At 52.8% G+C, this 14455-nt stretch overlaps 6 protein-coding genes across 6 annotated transcripts; 5 read left to right on the top strand and 1 right to left on the bottom strand.

Annotated features, from left to right (window-relative positions):
• The first annotated feature begins 35 nt into the window (after positions 1-35).
• Positions 36-1106, top strand: BJX68DRAFT_226904 (uncharacterized protein). Its single transcript, XM_071038576.1, has 3 exons — positions 36-291; positions 362-838; positions 895-1106. Exons 1-3 carry the CDS (start codon positions 154-156, stop codon positions 958-960), a joined length of 681 nt encoding a protein of 226 aa, XP_070903601.1. The 5' UTR covers positions 36-153; the 3' UTR covers positions 961-1106.
• BJX68DRAFT_226900 (CFEM domain-containing protein) lies at positions 1050-2221 on the bottom strand. Its single transcript, XM_071038575.1, has 3 exons — positions 1985-2221; positions 1768-1900; positions 1050-1651 (listed from the first exon to the last, which is right to left on the bottom strand). The coding sequence occupies exons 1-3, from the start codon at positions 2069-2071 to the stop codon at positions 1254-1256; spliced, it is 618 nt and encodes a 205-aa protein (XP_070903600.1). The 5' UTR covers positions 2072-2221; the 3' UTR covers positions 1050-1253.
• A 1523-nt stretch (positions 2222-3744) lies between these two features.
• Positions 3745-5948, top strand: BJX68DRAFT_226893 (putative MFS transporter). The gene is made up of 4 exons (XM_071038574.1): positions 3745-4883; positions 4928-5336; positions 5384-5551; positions 5608-5948. The coding sequence occupies exons 1-4, from the start codon at positions 4104-4106 to the stop codon at positions 5676-5678; spliced, it is 1428 nt and encodes a 475-aa protein (XP_070903599.1). The 5' UTR covers positions 3745-4103; the 3' UTR covers positions 5679-5948.
• Positions 5949-6185: 237 nt separating this feature from the next.
• BJX68DRAFT_226888 (uncharacterized protein) lies at positions 6186-9488 on the top strand. The gene is made up of 4 exons (XM_071038573.1): positions 6186-6847; positions 6904-6981; positions 7046-8272; positions 8331-9488. The coding sequence occupies exons 1-4, from the start codon at positions 6772-6774 to the stop codon at positions 9206-9208; spliced, it is 2259 nt and encodes a 752-aa protein (XP_070903598.1). The 5' UTR covers positions 6186-6771; the 3' UTR covers positions 9209-9488.
• A 1509-nt stretch (positions 9489-10997) lies between these two features.
• BJX68DRAFT_262184 (DUF3176 domain-containing protein) lies at positions 10998-12892 on the top strand (the record flags this gene model as incomplete). The annotated part of the gene is made up of 4 exons (XM_071044382.1): positions 10998-11675; positions 11879-12156; positions 12219-12460; positions 12561-12892. The coding sequence occupies 4 exons, from the start codon at positions 10998-11000 to the stop codon at positions 12890-12892; spliced, it is 1530 nt and encodes a 509-aa protein (XP_070903597.1).
• A 1-nt stretch (position 12893) lies between these two features.
• Positions 12894-14188, top strand: BJX68DRAFT_226886 (ClpP/crotonase-like domain-containing protein). Its single transcript, XM_071038572.1, has one exon. The coding sequence runs from the start codon at positions 13291-13293 to the stop codon at positions 14176-14178; it is 888 nt and encodes a 295-aa protein (XP_070903596.1). The 5' UTR covers positions 12894-13290; the 3' UTR covers positions 14179-14188.
• Positions 14189-14455: the final 267 nt, after the last annotated feature.

Below are 14455 nucleotides of genomic sequence, written 5' to 3'. Positions count from 1 at the left end.
TCCCCGACGGAGAAAAAAAGTACCCACACAGCCGAGCTTGATACGCAGCAGAGCTTCGCCTGCCATCAACAACACCAAACAAACGCAACATCCTCATTTTGAATACTCTTTTGAGCAGCTCAATTCTCTGCCCCCAACAACTAGACGCCCACAATGGGCCTTCTTTCCTCCAAAACCCTCATCAAAGCCCACGCCCTCTTCCTCTTCACGCTCGCCGTCTACCTAACCAAATCCCCCGAGGTTATCACCGAAAGCGATGTCGTCTTTATGATGGGAGAATTCCTCCAACTGGTCCAAACTACCTTACTATTTATCAGATCGTTCAAGGAAAGCCGGACTAACTATTCCTCCCAAATAATAGGACGCGACCCCAACCTTCTCCCGCCCGCAATCCCCCTTCGCAATCTGCGGCATTCTCCTCGTCGCCGACGCCCTCATCGATCTTATCCTCGTCACCAAGATCCCACACATAAACGAGATCCTGGCCATGGCTGAAGCCGCACGCTCTCAAGCCCCATCGTCCATCGACGGACCAGCCCGCATCCGAAGCAACCCGTTCATCGCGCGCCTCGCGTCGCTATACTCGGAGATTTGGACACTACTATCCGCGTCGCGATTCTGTCTATTCTTCGCCGTGTCGTTCTTTATTTACCAGAGTAAGCCGGATGCTTGGGGGGCCATTGGGGGAAGCACTGGGGCTGGTCCTGCTGTGGCCCGCTCCGGCTCTAGCTTTCGGTTTGGGTTGGAGTCGACAGCCGGGGAAGTTTCGGGATTGGATCAGCTAAAGAATCGCGTTGTCTTTACCTATGGGTTTATGGAGATGATGTTTTGGTTCTGGGTTTGTGGTTCTCTTCAAGTGGCTCGAGGGTCGGTTGGCTAACCTTTTCGTCTTAGATATTTCTTACTCTCCGTGAAGAGAGGCAGGAGATTGCGATGCGATTTGCGGAGCGGGATCGATAGACACTGCATTTCCTTTCTATAAAACTAGAGGAGTGAGAGGGAGTCTTGCCTATATACATTACAGCACAAAGTGGAGTTCATGGAGCTGATCATTAAAATGCCATTTTCTCATTAGATTACGTTGTTGTGCGTCTTTCATCTTCAGCAGATGTAGAGCATAATAAATACAATAACGGGACATCATTAATTCTCAACCTGTGCCGGAGAGATTCCCTCGTTTCAGCATGATACATGATTAATTCATCGCAGGACCAGTACCGCCGGGCAAGCAAAGCAGGCAGGCCATTGACCATTCACATCAAGAATGCAACACCGGCTGCAATACCCGCAACAAGACCGAGCTCCTTGCCGCGGAGAAGAGCTGCACCATCGGTCTCCTCAGGCTCAGCTGGAGTCTCGGACGCAGTGGGGGTCGAGGTCTCGTTGGCAGACTCCGTGGCGGAGTTAGTCGAGGTCTCAGTGGTGCTCTCAGTGCCGGACTCGTGGTCTTCAGTGGTGGTGGTGGTCGCAGTTTCCTCGGGATCGCTAGCGGTGGTGGTGGTCTCCGAGTCATCAGTGGAGGTAGTCTCGGTGGCAGTAGCGGTCTCGCTCTCGGTGGCGGTCGAAGTCGAGTCGCCGGCGCAGGTGGCAGTCTGAGGGAGATTGGTGATACCGGCACCCTCGCAGAGACCATTTGCGAAGTCGAGGGCGGCTGGGTGAATCATTAATGCCAGTTTATTCTGTAACATGGGACAGACTCAATGTTCCGATTGTGGGGAGAAGACAACAGAGATGGAATCTCAGTTCATTGACATGATCTTGACTTACCAGCCTGGTCATCTGCTTCGCAGGACTTTCCAACACAGCAGGCCATATCCGCGATGAAGGACTCTGTGCCGCAAATGCAGGCAATGTTGATTCCGCTGCACTCTTCTGGGATAGAGCCCATAGCACAGTCTTGCTGTGGCCTTTGTCAACTTCAGATTACGGACATGGACAGTGATGTTTGTAAGTTAAGAGCATTGGAGTTAAGGGATTGACTCACGGCACACGCTGGCAGATCACTCATTCCCTGAGCAGCTACAGAGCTCAGGCAAGTGGCCAGGGCAACGGCGAGAGACTGAAGCTTCATGATTGCTACTGGTGGATGAACCGAGATGGCAAAAGAGCTTATGAGGTGCTTGAACACAAAGTTGGGACGATTTGACAGTTTGTTGCAGGCAGAAGAGTTGGGGGATAAAAGAAAAAGTGAGGGTGGTCAGAGAGAAATTCGGAGACCTCCCAAACTTCAGACCAAGCAAGCCCAGACATCCTTGTTTATTCCCCGCTTACCATGAGCTAATTAAGCCTTCAGTTCCGGACCAGGAACCATTTGCCTTCTGGTACTCGGATAACTGTTTACAGGGGTATCGAGACGCTATTCCAGGATGTACAACAGCATCGTCTGCCTTGCCCCTCAGTGTCCCTTGCTTCTCGGTGTTTCGCAGCCCGTTCCCGGAAGACTGAGGTCTTTGAATAGCTTTTCCAGAGCACTCTGAACTCGGACTGAGGAGCCAACTCAAGACCTCGGTCTTCAGACGGGTGATGACAAGATCCACAAGGCGGGACCCTCAAAATCCATTATGTGAAGAAGCGCACCCAGTACCGAGTACTTGAGAGCACTTTTCCATACTCCCTCTGCTCGTTGTCAATGATAGAGCTCTCCAAGGCTGAGACGATCCAGCTTCTCACCCCTTGCCTATGGCGCGGGGGAAACCAAACGGTGGCAATTGAACTTGGTAAAGTGACATTTCAAACAAGGTCAAAGTAACCTAGATGAAGCCAGCCATTCAGCTTGTGGCACTCCTTTATGGTGGCTTGAGCGTCAATCAGTCTCTGCCATGTGATTTGTGGGAAACAGCACGCCAAGCTGAATATCTCCGCCAGCCAGATTATCCTCGACCTGAAGATCCCCCCAGACCTCGGGTCGGGAAGCTTTAACGCTTCTCCTCAGTGGCGAAGGAAGGTGCCTCCTGAATAATTATTACGCGTATTTTTCTTGGTGAGAAGGCCTCTCTGTGCTGCATTTTATCTGGTGATGGAGGTCCCTGGGTTGAGGTTGGACATGTCCTCTGTACGAGTTAGCGCGGGACGAGGAATCCCCCACGGACACGAACAGTGGGCTTGAGCGGCTGTATTGTCCAGGCCTATTTAGGCACGGGCTGAACTATCATGCCACGCTTAAGGAGTAAGCAGAGGATTCGAGGAGAGCAGTTGGTTCTGGTGGCAGGAATCGCTTGCTTGCTCAATTCAAGAATACTAGGCCTAATTCTCCAGGAGGATATGAAGCATTCGTCAACCCTTGGAAACCAAGTGGAACACGAACCATATCTGGGGTAGGCAAACTGAGCCTGGGCTAGCCCCGAGTAGACGGCTGTTCCTCATTAATCACCAGATCTAGCATAGCTTTTGACTGCCATGGCCCTTTCTCCGCACTCTTTCCGACATCCCGTTCCATGAACACCTTGCTGGCGAGGAGTCGAACTTGGAGGCCGATCTCTGCATTTTGGTGCGTCATTCTGTATATTCCTCCTCCTTAACTTTCACCCCACCTTTATCGACACAAACCTCGAGGACGGCGTGTGGTTAACATCCAACGCAGCATGCTCGCCCCCGCCTCTGAAGGCTCGATCAGACCCTCGCTCGCAATTCAGTAGAGCATTACACTACTGCATTTGTGCTCTTGAGCCCGCCTCGTGGACTGTATAGCTTCTAGTTGAGTCTGTGTGTTACTTGACTTTCAAGATGGCTCTCGGTATCTTGGATGTGAAAGAGCGCCAGGTTCTAGGTAAGTTTACTGGTTCTCATAGTCTCTCTCTTCGAAGCTAATCGGATGGCAAATACGTTAGGCACCGTCGATATTCTTGAGAACGAACGCACCGATGACCAGCCTCCTGCCTACCACTCACATCTCAAGTACGATCGCTCAGGGTCGGTTCCTATACTTCTTGTTCCCCAGCCAAGCGATGACCCAAACGATCCCTTGGTATGTCCAAGAACTGTCGAGAACAACCAGCCGAGTCCTGCTAACGGAGATGCCGTAGAATTGGCCGTTATGGAAACGCGACTTGACCCTCTTCGCTCTTTCTCTCGTGGCCGTTTTTTGCGCGACAACCAGCTCCGTCATGGCAGCCAATACCGTGACTCTTTCGCGGTACTATAGGAAAAGTTTCATGTCCGTGGCTCTGCTGACCGGATACCACCTCTGTGGAACGGGTATCGCTGGAATCCTCATTGTACCGACGGCGCGAGTATGGGGCAAGCGTCATCTCTTCGTTCTTGGACACGTGTTGATGGTGATAAGCTGTGCATGGGCTGGGGGTAGCGGCAAGAGCTACCAGAGTCTCTTGTGGTCTCGAATCTTCCAAGGTGTTGCATTGGCACCGTTCGAAGCCCTGGTGAATGCATCTGTAGACGATCTATTCTACGTGCACCAGCGCGGGAAGAGAATGGCTCTTTCCAACGTTGCAGTATTCGGCGCAGCTTTTCTCACCCCTGTTGCTGCAGGTAAGATCACGCGGGAATTGGGCTGGACCTGGACATTCTACTTTATCGCCATTTTCTCGGCGGCAGCCCTCCCCTTGACGATCTTCCTGGTTCCGGAGACAGCATTTAGACGGCCAAACTATTTGGATCCCAACTACGAGTCTGCGCGCAACCGAACAGAGAGTGGGCACCCAGTTTCCGAAGATACAGGACTGCAAGAGCCAAAGCACTCGCCAACCAGTAATGGGGAATCTTCACTCGACGTCGCTAGAGACGAGACGTCAAGACAAAAGGACATTCCTGCCAAAGTTTCATATCTCCAAACGCTAAAATTATTCAATGGACGAAAGACAGATGAGGACTGGTGGAAGCTTCTACTGCGACCATTTCCTCTATTTTTCCATCCTGCAGTCCTCTGGGTAAGATCTTAGTACCCATCAAGGGACATGGCTGACTCGGTTAGGCCTGCTTGATCCAAGGCGTCATCATCGGATGGACAGTTTTTATCGGAGTTACCCTCGCGGCTATATTCATGAGCGGCCCACTGTGGTTTGCAGAGGACAAGACCGGATACATGTACACCGGGGCTTTCATTGGCGCCATGGTCGGACTCGTTTTGTCAGGGCTGCTGTCCGATTCAATGAATCACCTCATGATCAAACTCAATAAGGGAAGATATGAGCCCGAGTTTCGTATCCTTCTCGTGATATTTCAGCTTATATTCTGCGCTATCGGCTTGTACGGCTTCGGCATTACCGCTAATGATGCGGCGCACTACGGCTGGTTACCTCCAGACATATTCTTCTGCTTTGTTGTCGTTGGAATGGTAATGGGCGCAGTGGCCAGCGCACTCTACATCGTGGATGCCCATCGTACGTACCTAAACCTCGAAAAGCCGGTCATTACTGACACGCACTAGCAAACATTGTCATCGAGGCATTCACCTGCATGTTGATATTCAAAAACATCTTCAGCTTCGTGTTGACTTTTTATACTTATGACTGGCTTGTGGAAGCATACGTCAAAAAGCCATTCATGGCCATCTCGAGCATTCAGGTCGCGATTTGTGCGCTGAGTATTCCGATGTGTATGTTCTCTCCTCGACCCTCGACACATTGAACCTAAACTAATGTTGCGGGGTAGATATCTTTGGCAAATGGAATCGCTCATTCTTCGCACGCTATGACATTCTCAAGCTTCTGCGGTTGTGGTAGTCAATTGTACGGCTGGGTGACGGGTCGGATTCGATTTTATAGAACATTGTGGGGGGCGCTCTTGAGAAGTAATGCAATGTCTCGTTTATTGTACCTACATAAATGCTCTAATACCATCGCCAACTGATATTGGCATCATGAATCATTTGAGGTCGGTCCACTATGGTAGACTCATCCCGGCTGGCTGGGCTGCTCGAGTAATAAAGTTTAGGTTCCAGTACACCATGATCTTTTCCGCGTGTTCAAGAAACATGGTCTTCAAAATTCAATTGTTCGATCGTCTTGAGGATCTGCCAACTCAATTGAATCGAATTTCAAGCTCGTCGCTTGGTGCCCTGCTGCGCCTCCAACCAGGCAGCACCGATTGCAGTGCGCAAGGAACCATCAAGATTGCTCAAGTTGTGCTCCAATGCTCGACAAAGGCGATGGGAAAGGTATGGACACGCCTTCTATATCAGAAATACCCTTCACTTGTTCTACGGCGTAGATATTTTATGATTGAATTAGGTAGCATATTGGGCGAGGCCGAGGCCCTATTTAGTATATTGTAGGATCTAGACCTGGGGACTGTGGCCATGTCCCACCTAGGTAAAAGATAAGCTTAGATCCAAATTGAACACGTTCATCCTTGGAAATCCATTCAGATCCTGAATGTCTCACTATGAATTAAAGAACGACGAGGAAGAAATGACGGAAACGGTCGACCACTGGAATGTTGCCGTCAGCCCACCGTCAACACCGGCCCTCGAGATGTTGCAGTGCAACACATTTTCATCTCTTCATTGATTCCACGATTTCGTGACATCAGAGACTCTGCTCGACCATCTACAAGGCCAAGCGACCAGCCAAGGTTCAGCCACTGATTTAGAGGATCCGTGGATCGGCAGTGCAACCTCTCCTGCGTCTTCCCCCAAACCACCTGCACAGATGCACTACGTCATTAAAGACTGGATCCCTCTTTTTGGCTTCCGAACAATCCATCATCCAACCACTATTAACCAACCGCCCCTCCCCTGGCTTTCTCACCTCCTCTGCTTCTCTCAGAAATGCCTATCGCTGCTGTAACTTTCGCCTCCAACCTTCGTTTCTTACAATGGCAGCAGTCGAGCACAACCCAGCAGCTCAGGAGCGCATCCCGCACACCCGGTCCACCCGGCTAGCTGATCAAGGTGATCCTTACTGCCGATCGCTCTAGATGCATCGCTAATATGTATACTTTTGATAGCTGCGACGGCCGCGCTCTATGTTACCCATCCGGAGCGGAGCATTTCGATGCGTGAACCGACGAAGTCTGAGCCTACTTGTGAGCGAGTCCACTTATGCGCGCCGCGATAGCAATCGAATGCTGATTTAGATTGTACTGATAGCGTCGTCGCGCCCTGGGTTAAGCAATGCATCGGCTGCAGCCGCGCTGATAGCGCATCGGAAGTGGGATCTCGGAGGCAAGGAGCCTGCAACGCATGTCGCCGATCGGCAAAAAACCGCATCGCCAAGCTATGGGGGATATCCGTACCAAGCTGCAATGTATGCTGTTCGAGAAGGACAAATTACGGCGGCGACTCATGATACGAGACGGAGGGCTGATTCCGCGCCGTCTGAGGCTGCGCGCGCCAGTGCAGCTGCGAGAATCGATAATCCGAGCGATCCGTTTGACGATTTAGACAAGTATATGAATGCAAGCCGGATACAGAACGCCCATATGAACCGGAAGATGTTCACCGCTACGCCGCCTGTTGCTCCTGAGCTGGAGGACCACCGGAGGAGAAGTATATTGGAGGCGGCTTCCATGTCAATGGCCAAGGACATGTATGCGACCAGCCAGTCAAAGGAAGCGGGGTCAAGCGGTACTCAGAGACTGCCTACGCGCGCTCGTTCCCAGCGGGCACCATCAAAGCAGGATGCTGCGACTTTGCAGCAGGCAAGTACGATGATGCTGCATCAGGCTCTCAACCTGCAGGATGTCGCCGAGAAGCGGGCGGCAGAGAAGCTGGCTCTATTGGAAGATGAGACGGCTGGCTACCGGAATTACTACGGAATAGAGCGGCAACCCACGCGATCCAGCTTTGTTCTTCGCCGACGCAGAGGCTCCAACGAGACGGAGCAAATTGATGCTGAACGTTCCAAGGAAATCCGCACCCAAATGACCGCTCTTCGATCGAAGCTTGATGCGGTAGATGAGAAAAGGGAGAAGGACCGAGCTAGTCTGCTTGAGCTGGCAAGAAAGAACGTCGACGCCACTATGCAGGACATCGAGAAGCGCATGTACACCGAGGGCGGTCGCACCGTCGCGATGCAGAAATACTTGGACGAGAAAGCACAAGAGCGCGCGCAGAAGGGCATACGAGAAATGGATACACAGTACCTAGCCGAAGGCCGAGTCAACATCAGTGCCCAGAAGTACGTGGAGATGGCCGATGTAGAGGACCTGGCACGCCATCGACTTCAGCCTACCTTTGACGAAATTGAGGAGCTAGCACAGAGTCAAAAGGCAAGGGAGGTGGAGGCTCGGCTTGACGAGGAGCATCGGCAGCACCTTTTGGCTCTTGAGCGGGAACGGGAAGCTGAGATAGAGATGGAGCAGAGACATCATCTAGGTGGGTGTCACCTCGCTTATTTAGACTGGCTTCATCAACACAATACTAACTTTGTCAGAGCAACTGAAACAAGAGCAAAAGGCTAAAGAAGAAAAGGTCTGGCCTTGGAAGCGAAAGTCGCGCCATATCCAAGACTTTGAACCGCCAAAGGAGACCACTGAAGACCAGACCCAACAACGAGTCAATGGGGCAGCTGTGGCTGCCGCGCCCTCGCAAGGAACGCAGACTGAAGACCAGACCGCCGCTTCCGGTGCAGGGCAGACAGAGCCTGCCTCGAGACGCGATTCAAAGTTCAAGTCGTGGTTCAAGGGCAGAATGGGCCACCGTTCCAGTACAAGCCTTCCCAAAGGTGCTGCTGTTGGGACGCAAGAAGGAGAGCAGAAGGAGAGCGAGCCTACTGGGCAAGACGCTCCTCGCTCTCCCAGTACAAGGGGCGAAGAATATACAGACACGCACGAAATGGACACCGAACCGACCAAACCAGAAGGCGAAGGCGAAGGCGAACGTGAACGCGAGCGTGAACGCGAGCAACGCTCAAGACCGGTATCTGGAGTCGCACACGCCCCCGAGGGAGACTCACGAACAGCACCACTCCGATCAAACCCCGTGACAGCACGAGACCTGAGGCAGCGAACAGAGACCGACGTGTCCGGCGACACCTCCAACAAGCTCGACGGCATGACACCAAGCGAGTACCTCAACACACAACGCGACTCACAGGAAATTGTCGAAAAAGCCAGTGGCCTCAAGGACCAACGCCGGCACGAAGCAGAGGGCCACGTTCACGAGCTCGCGGCCCCCTCCATCGACCGCGAGTCCCTCCGCGACACGGCCGCCGAGCAGTCCCTCGAGGCCCCGCCTGCCATCGGCTACACTGTCGGCAAGCGAACAAGCAACGGCACCGTCCGTGAGTCGCGCTTCTCCGAGGATCTATGATAAGCTCTTTTGTTCTGATATCACTTTCATATCCATATCTATCTCCGTATCTCTGTCTTACGCCGTTTTGGGATATCACTTTGTATGTTTGGTTTATCGTGGGGCTTGGGTACATGGTCATTCGTTTGGGAGGCTAGGCGCTTGAGGCGTCCTGGGCTTGATTTGGTATATATGATACGCTGGCCGTTGGTGCGGGCTCGGGTTGAATGAGTGCTTATCATGTCTATATCTTTGTATATGTCGAGCTGTAATCTAGTCTGCAGTTACTTCTGCACTGTTATATCTTGCTCTCTTTCGTGCCTCTTAAGCTAGTACATCCTTCCTGGTCGGCTAGTGGGGCAGGACCTACCGATAGTGAGCTAACTAGGTCGATGTTACATTAGAGGCACTTCAGCCTACACAAAGTTGGAAGCCAAGATAGTGGAGATTAAATGAACGAAGTTCTGAAGAGTAATATGGTGTACCCAGATCCAGCAGAGGGGGTTTTGTGATTTGAAGACATTATTAACTAGGGCTTGCTCATTAGAGTGTCCATGTGACCAATTTCAGTCACTATAGCCGGTTTGCGATACCTCTCTCACACACTTTGTCATGGTGGACCCATCTCCGACCTCCTCCTCCTGCTCGACTGCCCTGGTCCGAGGCCTCTACCACCTTCCGCAGCGCTACTTGGAGTGCTGCGAGCGGATCGGCCTCCTAGGCATTATACACTCCGTAACACGCGAGCGCCAGCCCTTCCATCCTGGCTAATCTCGCACTTCGAAGCCTGCCTCGACAGTCTACACGATTACCAGACCTCTCCATTTGAGAACAAAAAGCTGCTATCGAACGCGCCGCCAACAACCCACATAATCTGGGTCGAGAACTCCATCAACGCCGACGTAGAGGAGAAATTTGTCATATCAAACCTCATATCAACCAGGTTATCTCGATTGATCCCTGCTTTACGCTAATGTAGCACGGCATCCACCCCAAATTTAGCAGATCCGGTGACTGGCTCTGACAAGTTCTTCAGTGGGGTTAGGCTACCGCAAGGCTGGGCCTTGGCTGGTTTCATGCTTTCCTTGATCCCTGCAGCATTCCTATACTTAGACACTGGCAGAGATTTGACTTTGCGTCTGAAGCGAGTCTGTGTAACAGCATGGCTGAGCTTGGAGGAAACTCTGATTGACTGACTGGTTCTAATCAGATCAAGAAGAACCATCTCCTGTGCGAGTCGAGAATATGCTCCGTACCCCTCAGCTGCCCCGGTCTGGCAAAAGGTAGCAGCAGTGGTTCGGCGTTGCTTACTATTGCCTCGCTGTAATTGTTGAAACCAGAGGGGCCGACGAAACTAACCAATCTGGTACCTAGCTGGGAGGCTGGTGAAAATGAGGAGGAGTAACATCGCATAATGGGTGCAACAGAGTTCCTCGCGCATGGTCCAGGGCTTACTCGAGGATCAATCGATATCAGCTCAGGCTAGAGAAGATGCTAAGGCTGGAACCTATATTTGCACCTGTCTCTTTCTTCGGTTTAGGGGCAAGTCACCTATATCACTTTAGGTTAATGCAGTTAAGTCGGATTCATGCCGTGCAACCATCTATGCTGCGCCATCCAGAATTAGCTTCGCAGCCTTGCCCACGGGGATATCTTAAGAAGGAGATAACTTCTAGTCAAGGTGACGCTTTGCATTTCGTTCAGCTTGAGCTATTGCAAACAAACATGTCCCCATCAACCAACCACCCCCGAGGCTGGGGACCACTACCCGGCCTCTGAGTACGAACCACTCACCGAATCAAATACTCCCATGCCCACCAAACTACAGACACAGTCAAAGACGGCGGGCCGTCTTGCACAAATAGTCGATACTTGGTCCTACGAATGTCTGACCATGATCTTCAGCCTCGCCTGCTTTGGGGCCGTCGTTTCTCTCCTCGTGGTTACAGACGGAAAACCACCCCCAAGTTTCGCATACGGACTAACCCTCAATGCAATTGTCTCCCTCTTAGGCACAGCCTGCAAGTCGTCTCTGATATTCGTTATCGGCGAGTGCATCGGACAGCTAAAATGGACCTGGTTCTACAACGGAAGCAGCGAGACTCAGAAAAAGAAGAGCAAGCAGCACCTCGACGGCATGCAGCTATTCGACACCGCCAGCCGCGGTCTGTTGGGCTCTTTATTCATCCTTCTCGAGCACAAGGGCCAGTCTCTTGTGTCTCTCGGCGCACTGGTTATCGTGCTCGCGCTGATCTTCGACCCTTTCATGCAGCAGCTGGTCAGGTATCCCGTGCGGGAAATCGAGTTTGTGAATTCCAGCAGTGCGGCTGCGCCGCAGACCGTCGTTCTTCCCCCGGAGAATCTAACCGCTGATACTCGATCGATTATGTATACGGGGATCTGGTCCGAGGAATTCAAGTCCGTCCTACGTGTTCCTCTGGGAACTGCACTTGGGAGCCCTTCCAGTCCGTCGGAATGTGCAGCCAGTGTGAGGACGTTACATAGTCTACAATTCTTTTTTGGTTTAGGCCCGAAGTCAACACGACTCGCCCTGGGCCGCAGGAGGCGGAATTCGAGCTCAGTCTCTCGGAGAAATCGTCTTTGTCGAAAGTGCTCTCGGTTGTTGCGGACATACGGCCAACTTACTCTATATCATCTTACTCTACGTTTCTTAACCTCGGATTTCCGTAGCAAATTGTCTGGACGCCGTACTATCAGTCTTTGGGCAGTCCCGGGTCGAATGCGACGTACATGGGTGTGAGAAACCCGCTCTATGTCCTGGCTCATGCAGAACTTGAGTTTGCGAACAAGAATATGGCGGGGACGGAACCGATGCTTGATTTGCGGCAGACGTTTCGGTTGAAGAATGTGACGCAGCGCGTTCTTTCTCTGTGCTCCAGGACATACACCATGTCCGTGTCGAACGGGGACTATTCAGTCGAAACCTCACCCCCAGATTACGGGACGATGTTTGAAACCCCGCGCATGGATCCCTCCCTCCCACCAGAGTCAGCCTTCAACTGGAAAGCAGGGACCAGCACCGGCAGCACCGAGCTCACCACCGCATCGACCTCGAGCTTCGAAACCGCGCCGAGTTTGCCTTCTGCCCGACCGACACATACTGCCTCTACGACTACTTCGACGAAGAACTGACGCAGTACAATGGCTCGTCCGGCTTCTCTGAATTGGGGCCGTCAGACATTCCAGAAACCTACGGGAAGCCTGACAAATGGGACAATCCTCAAGACGCCGATTCTCGATCGGATCGCGACGGTTGGCCTCGAGACTGTTGTACAAAATTTTGCGGCCTCGTTTACAAAGGCCGGGCTTACTTCTAGAACCAATGCCACTGCTGCTGCTTCGGCTGCTGCAGCCAACACGGCAACGATTCGAGGCACAGTGCGCTTAACAGAGATCTACGTATCCGTGCGGTGGCTCTGGCTCGTCTTCCCATCTGCACTGGTGGCGCTGGGTCTTGTATTTCTGGGTCTGACAATGTTGACCAACGGGCGGCGAGGCCTAAGGCTGTGGAAGTCATCTATTCTGGCGATCCTTTTCCATGGACTTGAGGGATTTATGGGTGAAGACGAGGATGAGGATGATAGGTTTGCGACTGATAGTCGGATGGATCGGGCGGCGAGGGGGATGGAGGTTAGCTTGGAGGTTGTGGAGAGGCGGAAGGGACTCGTTCTGAACTGCTCTTGAGTGTCATAAGGTCTCGAGTGACTTTGGTATACTGTGTTTTCTGTGACGTTCGTGTTTGAGTTGTTGTCGTTGTGAGATGGCCAGACAGGTGGGTCTGGGGCACTCGAGTTAGGGCTACAGTACCTGAGCTGGCACTACCTATGTGTCCACCGAACTTCAGCTTTCAAAACACGGGCTTCGAGACTTCCTTAAGACCTGGGCCATTTCTGCTGATGATGACAATATCAACCTGAGGTACGCCGACTGCCGAGACAGATATAGCCGAACCCCGCTTTGGACTCGGTATTTCTTAGGTATCGAGGTAAATCATTATAATCTACTTGAGCTGTGTCCAGGCCTACTTTATCCCACAGAGACGAAAGCTGGTGCTCTGCCCACTGCAAAGCTCTGCGGCCAACATGGGCTCACAACCCTTCAAATCCATCCTCTACACCACCTCCCCCGACGGCAAGGTCGCATACATCACCCTGAACCGTCCAGCCCACCTCAACGCCATCGACGCGCATCTGCCCCATGAACTCCGCGCCGCAACACGGCTCGCAAACCAAGATGACCGCGTACACTGCATCGTCGTCAAGGGCAGCGGCGCCGGGTTCTGCGGCGGCTACGACCTAGCCCTCTACGCCGAAACCGCGACACGCGGGCAAACGAGCGGCAGCCAGGACGTCAGCAAGGGCTACGACCCCCTTGAGGACTATCAGTCCATGAGAGAGTATACTGACTGCTACGCGGCGCTCTTCCACAGCCACAAGCCGACCATCGCGCAGGTGCACGGGGCAGCCGTCGCGGGGGGCAGCGACATTGCTCTCTCCTGTGATCTGGTGGTTATGGCGGATGACGCGCGCATCGGGTACCCTCCGTCCCGGGTCTGGGGGTGTCCGACGACGGCGATGTGGACGTACCGCGTGGGCGCGGAGAAGGCGAAGCGGATGCTGTTCACGGGAGATCTGGTGAGTGGGCGGGAGGCCGCGGCGATGGGGCTGGTGTTGCAGTCTGTTCCGGCGGAGGAGCTAGAGTCGGCGGTTGCGTTGTTAACGGATCGGATCAAGAGTGTTCCTGTGAATCAGCTGTGGATGCAGAAGCAGGTTGTCAACAGTGTTATTGAGGGGTCGGTGGCGGCGAGCCAGCGGCTTGCGACGGTGTTTGATGGGCTGACGAGGAATTCGCCTGAAGGGGTTGGGTTCCAGCAGCTTGCCACTCGGCGGGGTTTCAAGGATGCGGTTCGTGCGAGGGATGAGCCTGGGAGGACGGAGGAGTATAGGAAGAGGTGGAAGAGCTCGCTTTAGGATGAGTTCCCAGTGTAACTGGGAACAAACAAAAAAAAAACATACAACAGTAGGGATTCGCATGTGGTCACCCACCATACTACTAACCTACCGGCGTGTGGCTTAAGTACGGCTGAGCGGACGGGAAGCCCTGTTCTCCACACCCTGTGGTCGTATGTACCAGGTTTTGACGTTAAGCAAAGCATATCGTAAGCGCAAGTGCTGCGTCGTGGTACCCTTGTACAAGGTGGTGTTATATAGCCTTTTGCACTTCAACGCCCTGGAGAATGTGAACGGC

Source organism: Aspergillus pseudodeflectus, assembly GCF_044049435.1.
Source record: "Aspergillus pseudodeflectus strain CBS 756.74 chromosome Unknown BJX68scaffold_4, whole genome shotgun sequence".
NCBI lineage: Eukaryota > Fungi > Ascomycota > Eurotiomycetes > Eurotiales > Aspergillaceae > Aspergillus > Aspergillus pseudodeflectus.
Note: the sequence above shows the minus strand (reverse complement) of the source record. Positions and strands in the feature narration are given on the sequence as shown.